Source organism: Varanus komodoensis, unplaced genomic scaffold (genome assembly GCF_004798865.1).
Source record: "Varanus komodoensis strain SLA01 unplaced genomic scaffold, ASM479886v1 scaffold119, whole genome shotgun sequence".
Lineage (NCBI taxonomy): Eukaryota > Metazoa > Chordata > Lepidosauria > Squamata > Varanidae > Varanus > Varanus komodoensis.
Window position 1 is genome coordinate 196,810 of NW_025335344.1, and position 7,414 is coordinate 204,223.

Sequence of the window (7,414 nt, forward strand, 5' to 3'; positions counted from 1 at the left end):
AGAACGCACACTCCAACAAACAAATAAACCAGCTAATGCCTCATCAACATGCACACACATGTGCACACCACAGCCCCCCTCAAAAAAATTGAACCCCAGGAAAAGCACATCACTCCAAGAAATCCGACCCCAGGAAAACACATCACAAGCACCGACAAAACACAAATCAACAAAAAAGTGGCTAACATATAGCACACGTGAGAGAGAGAGAGAGAGAGCGAGAGAGAGGATGTTGTCTCCTTATATGCTGTCGTATCATCTCCAACTTAGGGTAATTCTGTGAAGGAAAGTCCTCCAAAATGTTCTGTCCATCTCATAGCTGGTCTTCCTCCTTTGATCGTCTTCTCCAGGGAGTCTTGCCTTCTCATGGTGTGCCCAAAGTACAACAGCTTCAGAGACAAGACACCCGCCTCGTTTCATACCACCACCCAATCTGTCCCTCCAGAAGCTCCCTGCCGTCACCTCCACCACCTCCCTAGCTTTCTTTCTTTCTTTCTTTCTGCACCACAAGATGCCCTTCACCATGAAGTGCTGGAGAGCAGCCATCAACCGTTCTTTTTTTCCGAGAATGCCTCTGGGAACCAGACGGAGCATGGTGGTATCACTGCAAAGAAAATGAGCTCTTTGCAATATGACGGCCTTTCTGTTAAACTTTTTAAATTTTTGAAATCTGGGGGAAATTAAAAACAAACAGCCCTGGCTACTAAGCATCCAAGGCTACAAATACCCCTATATTTGCTGATGGATATATTCAGATATATTCCCCTCTGGTAGCAGTTTAGTACGATGATGGACACCATCAGTATTGCTGGCGATGTGATGCTATTCTTCAGCGTCCATGGTGCACCCATAAAGCACATCCACACTTACCTGAGAGGGCCTTGCCCCGTGCCCAGGAAGAACCCAAGAAGACTTTGCCTTGGGAGGGATCTTGTCTGGCATGGTTAATAAAGCAGTAGCCTCACTCAGCAAGGAGAGACAGCCAGTTAGGATAAATGCACCTCTGGGTATTTTCCAGGAACACAGTGAATCGGCTTGATTAATTCCCATGAGCCAAGGGACTGGGTGACAAATCGGAGTTCAGATGTCACCTCAATGGGAGGAAAGAGTTTCTTTTGGAACAAAGGAAACATTGAACCAAAGTGGAGGCATTAGGTTCTGGAAGAATGCATTTCGGTAACAACTATCCATGTCTATTTGGATCATTTGAGAGAGGTGCTTTTTCTAGTATTGGAGGAGTTTCTCTTGGAGTCTCCATTTTATGGCCCAGAATGGCCCAGTACTTGCATTGTTTGAGGGCATCATGGGTGTGGTGGGGAATTGGAGGCCCCTGGTGGATTAATGCACTTTCAAAAAATGAAGAATTGAACATATAAGGACCTCCAAGGCTGTCACAAACAGAAAGGTCAAGATCTCTTCTTGCTGATGCCAGAGTGTAGGACATGGAATAATCAAGTCAAGTTGCTAGATATCAGGAAAGGTTCTCTCATTGTCAGAGCAATACGACAGTAGAATCAGCTGCCCAGAGAAGTCATGGGCTCTCCCACACTGGAGACATTAAAAGAGAAACTGGACAGCCATCTGAGTGGGATGGTGTAAATTGGTGTCCTGCAACAGCAGGGGGTCGGACCCGATGGCCTTCATGGCCCCTTCCAACTATTCTATGAAATGTGACTCTAATGGATTCTTAACACAACAAATGTGGTCTTTAATAAGAAATAATAACACTTGTAATGCTTGGCCACATAATGCAGATCAGACTTCTTTGCCAGGTTCAAGCAGGGAGACAAAAATGCCCTCCAACAATAGGATTAACCTTCAGGGAATGGACAAAGGTTGGAGCTGGGTTTACTGTTAAAGATGAAGGGACCAGTGGTTTCTCCTTAAATAAGCAATCCAAAGCTTTAGCAAATATCCAAATAGCTTCTTGCATTTCTGCAAGGTGCAGCATTCCGCAGGGTGGGAATGAGGTGCACTGCGTGAAGCTGGGGTTCTACCAGTGCCACCAATTCCCCCAAGAATCCCAGGATGTCTCCAATTATATTATATTGTTTTATATTGTTATTATTTATTCATTGCTGTAAGCTGCCCCGAGGCTTCGGCAAATGGGGCGGCATAGAAGCTTTCTAAATAAATAAAAATAATAAATAAATAATGTGATGTTGTGATATAGTGTTGTTCCCATTGGTGCATTTGGCCTCATGTTTCCAAGGAGTGCCACCACTGAGGGTAGCCAAGATACCACATAATGTGCTGTCTTTCCTCTTGAGCATGGGAGAAAAGCCTCAGCCTTTTCTACATTTAAACCAAGTAGAGATCTTGTCAAGATGAAGACTGGTGGCTCTGATATTATTGCAACAATGCATCCATTTTGCGTTTCTGTCTGAACTTTTACAGAGTTATCCATGCTACTGTACCCTATCTCCAAATAGTTTCAGCACTATGGATAGCTCCTTTTAAGTCCTGACCAAAACTCAGAGTGGATACACCACCCTGTTGGCAATGGAGGCACCAGCTTCAGTGGAATCTTGGTAAGTTCTCCCGCAGTGGAATGTTGCTCAGACTCTCCCACCCACCAAGTGTTGCTGCTATGAAGGTCCTGATTCACACACAGCCACACAACCATGTTCTGCCAAGAGCAACATCAATGACACTTCAGACCTTCCCCACCAATGCAGAACTCTTGCCAGAACCTCCCCTCCATGGCTACATTTGCCAAAGAGGACACATGTCTCTCGTATTGGAGAGAACCAGAGATAGTTGGGACTGGAAGCCCAGAGGTGGTGGATGGCCACCTGGAAGGTCTTATTTTCTCAGTGATGGCTAGTGGCACCATGAAGAAGCTCTAAGGAACTTGGGGGAATCTCTGAATCTTCCAATTTCAGAGGCTTCCAAGCAGCAAGAAAACAACCAATAGGACTTCACCCTGAACGACTATCATTATCATCACATTGCATTTTGTTGTTTTGTCACAAAGTTGTGCCCGACCCATCGCGACCCCATGGACAACATTCCTCCAGGCTCTCCAGTCCTCCACCATCCCTCAGAGTCGACCCAAGCCCACACGCACTGCTCCAGTGACTCCATCCAGCCACCTCATGTTCTGGCGTCCCCTTCTTTTGCCGTCAATCGTTCCCAGCATCCCATTGCATTTACACCATGCCTTTTGCAAGGAGCTCAGGCCAGCTCCTCCCATTTTATCCTCACAATCACAACCCTGTAAGGTAGGTTAGGCTGAGAGTCTGTGACTGGCCCAAAAGTCACACAATGAATTTTATGGCCAAGAGGGAATGGGAACCTGGATTTCCTGAATTCCAGTCCAATACTCCACCCACTACACCACCCTGGCTCTTTTTGAAGATGATTTAGTACATGGTTTTCTTGAATATTTCCAACCATTTATGGAGATTAATCAATGTTAATGGAACAATTGATTACTTTTTATATTTAGTATTTTTTAATTAGATTTATATTCTGCCTTTTCTTCTTTAAAAAAAGAATGCAAAGCAACCTACATCATTCTCCTGTTCTGGTTCTCAATCTTATCCCCACAACAACCCTGTGAGGTAGGGTGGGCTGAGAATCTGTGACTGGCCCAAAGTTGGTTCCATGGCTGAGCAGGGACTAGAACCCAGAGCACCTGCGTCCCTGACCCACACTCATCTCCACTACACCCCACCAGCTCTCAGGTATGACTGAGTGGTTATGATTATTTTCATGCTTGGGGTCAATATGTATATTTACTTATGGTGTTGTATTGGGAAAATTGTAGAAGAAATCGAGATGGATACAAGCAGAGAAGATAGGGAATGGAGAACAGATTGGATAAAGGTTTGTGTCCCCAGAGATCCGTGTGTGTGTGTGTGTGTGTGTGTTGCTGTCTGATCGAGAAACGAATAAGTCTGAATTAGGTTGCTTCATAGTTCTCTTGACAATATTGGGTGTAAGATATATGTGACACATATCGGATGTTAGTTGGTGATACGTCTCATCACAATAAAATAAACATGGCTCATCTAAGTGCTCTCTCACCATGGAGTGGCCCTCGGGGCCCTTTGAAAAACAAAAGAACTTGCATTCTGAATCAATCCATGCTCACGTCCACCTTGACACAAGGGCAATGAAAGACGAGTCAATCATTCAACTGGCAAGGAAGGCTTCCTGCCCCACAGCTTTTTCAAAGTACATTTCATCTCCTTGTTCCTCAGGGTATATATGACAGGGTTCAGGAGTGGGGTCACGGTGGTGTAGAACACTGCCACCACTCCATCCAGTGGGTCCTGGGACCATGGCCTGAGGTAGATGAACACCAGGGGGACATAGTAAGTCACCACCACAGTCATGTGGGCGGCACATGTGGCAAATGCCCGCCGGCGCCCCTCCGCACTACGGATCCTCAAGATAGCGGAGATGATATACACATAGGAGGTGACAATGAGGAGGAAGCAGGTCATAGCCAAGAAGCCAATGTCTACGAAGGTCACCATCTCATTGAACCCTGTGTCAGCACAGGCCAGTTTCAGTACGGCCGGGATGTCGCAGAAGATGTAGTGCACTTGGTTCCCATGGCCGTAGGGCAACTGAAAAGTCAGGGTGGTCTGAATCATGGAGTGCAAGGAGCCCCCAAACCAAGTGCCAAAGGAGAGGCAAAGGCAGGCTTTGAGGTTCATGATGGTGCCATAGTGGAGGGGCTTGCAGATGGCCAGGAAGCGGTCGTAGGCCATCACCGTGTAGAGGAAGCATTCTGTGCATCCCAGGAAGTGGAAGAAGAAGAGCTGGGCCACGCAGCCACCAAAGGAGATGACCCCTCCACCTTCTACAAATCCAGCAGCCACCTTGGGGACAATCACTAAGGAGACACTCATGTCCAAGAGGGACAAGTGGCAAAGGAACAAATACATGGGCTTGTGCAGTTGGGGCTCAAACATCACAGCCAAGAGGATCAGGAAGTTCCCGAGGAAGGTCAGCAGGTAGACAAGCAAAAAGAAGATGAGCAACGGAACACGTAGCTCATGGGGATAAGGGAACCCAACGATGATGAAGTGATACAGTCCTGATCTGTTTCCACACTCCATTATTCATGTCTTGTCTGTTGGGTTGTCCTGGATCGCTTTTACACTATGAACCATTAGCCTGCAAAATACAAGGACGGAGGTCATTGGCGTGCCATAGCAATCACTCAAATCAGGGAAAGAGTTAAGAGGTAAAACAATTGTGGGTGGTCCAGATATAGTCATACTTAGAGTGGGCCCACTGAAATCAATGGGATATAAGTTAGTGAAATTCCAGTTGGTTGGTCTGCAAGACAGTTCATCGCTAAAGCGACAAACTATGGTTAACATAAACCATGGCTTAAAATTAGGTGTAAACACAAGCTTAGCTTCACCTCATGCATCACTCCTTCTCCTCTCCTCCTCTACAATGGCCCAAAAGAGAGTCCAGAAGCTTCCACTCTTGCTTTAGTTTAACCACATTTAGTTTGCCATCTGCACCCTCAGCAATAGTCTTAACAAGCGAAAACAAGCCAGTTTTGTAAACTACAGTTTGAACCTGGCTTGTTTCCACTTACAATAATTGACCGTAATATGTTTATGCAGTTTTCCTAGAGGAAGAGGGACCCAAAATCCCCCAGGGAGGGCAAGTCTTCTTGTAAGACTGAACTCAGACTTAGCATTACCTACAAACCAGCTCATAGCTTCTTACCTTTCCACCTGGTGCAAAGTCAGGTGTTCTGAAGCTTACAGAGACCAAAGCAACCTTGGCTTTCTGCTGTAGCCTTTTGCAGTGTCCCTTTGCCCTTCTTTATCAGCTTTTCAGGACAGGCAGCACTCTCAGTCGGCCAAATAAGAAAATGACACCCAGCTGTCTCCATTAGACCCTCTTCCCATGACTTCCAAAGAAGCCAGTTTCACGTTCTCTGCTCAGAAGGCAACGTCTGTCACTCCATAAGCTACTCTGGGGTGCAAACCACAACCCCCCTTTCTCTTCTCTCTCTTATGTGTTTCTGGGATTCTATCAACTCCCCTGAATGGTTACAGCAGGGAAACTGATGTCATCTTGCTTCATCACCACGATTCCCCATTCCATTCCTCTGCTCCCTGAAGTTCACCCACAACTACCAACAGGGATTTCTTCTGTTTTGAAAAGACATGAATAATGACATCTCCTGCTGGCTGAGTCTAGTGAGAGATACATAAAAATATCATTAGCCAGCAAATAATTTGCAGTGTTTGTTGGACCTGAGAAAGATGGTTGCTTTGAGCACTGGCTTTCAAAGATTGCTGGCTGGACCTCAGAGCAGCCTGCCCTGACCTGGTGGCCTTCAGAGGCCTTTGGACCACAACTCCCAGAATTCCCATGCAGCAGGGCCATTGACTGGGAATTCTGGGTGTTGCAGTCCAAACATGTCTGGAAGGCACAAGGTTGGGAAATACTGTTTTAGAGGATTCAGAATCAGACTCTAAAAGAGAACTGGGGGAGGGGGCTGGGAATGTGGGCCATGATCATAGAATCACAAAAGGGTAGGGTTGGAAGGGGCCAAGGATGCCATTGGGTCCAACCTCCTGCTGTTGCATGACACCGGTTTATACCATCCCACTCAGATGGCCATCAAATTTCACCTTTGGTGCATTTCCCTTCTCCAGTTGCTCTAAATGAGCAGATGACACTGATTTCCTCAGAAATGGGCATGGAAGCTGGACAGTTGCTGTTCAGTGCAGTCCTCTCAGGGAGAGTAGTAATTCCCCTACATGGAGTTCTGGCTAAGAGATCTCTGTCCTCACCTGCCCAGCACCACTGGTTGGTTGCTTGCCTCTTCAGAGCTCCTGGTGGCCATCACAGGACCTGCAGAAGGGATGATGGCAGTCTTCACACTTGGAAGAAGTGTTTCAGATGTTCCAAGAAGGGAGTTGGTTCCTGGGTCCGAGCCCGAGCCCAAGCTCAAGCTCAGCATAGCTACAGAACTCAGATTTACAGTAGTGCAACTGTCCACACACCCTAAATTTTGCATTGCTCAGAGACTTTTAGGACCAAGCTGTGGGTGGCAGACAATGCTGATCCTGAAAGCAGAGCCTATGAAATAAACCAGTCACTGGAGAACAAGCCAAGAGTCAGGACCAAAGACACCAAGATATTTGATAATGTTCAAGAAAATATCAAGATATTTGATAACATTCAAGAAAATATCTTCAAGATATTTGATAATGTTCAAGAAAATATCTTCAAGAAAATATCAAGATATTTGATAAAATTCAAGAAAATATCTTCAAGATATTTGATAACATCCAAGAAATATCTTCAAGATATTTGATAACGGTCAAGCAAATATCTTCAAGATATTTGATAACATTCAAGAAAATATCTTCAAGATACTTGATAATGTTCAAGAAAATATCTTCAAGATATTTGATATTGT

The 7,414-nt window shown here is 45.6% G+C and overlaps 1 protein-coding gene across 1 annotated transcript; it reads right to left on the bottom strand.

Moving 5' to 3' along the window:
- Window positions 1–4,136: 4,136 nt before the first annotated feature.
- Window positions 4,137–5,075, bottom strand: LOC123018908 (olfactory receptor 10G6-like). The gene has a single exon (XM_044421366.1). The coding sequence runs from the start codon at window positions 5,073–5,075 to the stop codon at window positions 4,137–4,139; it is 939 nt and encodes a 312-aa protein (XP_044277301.1).
- Window positions 5,076–7,414: the final 2,339 nt, after the last annotated feature.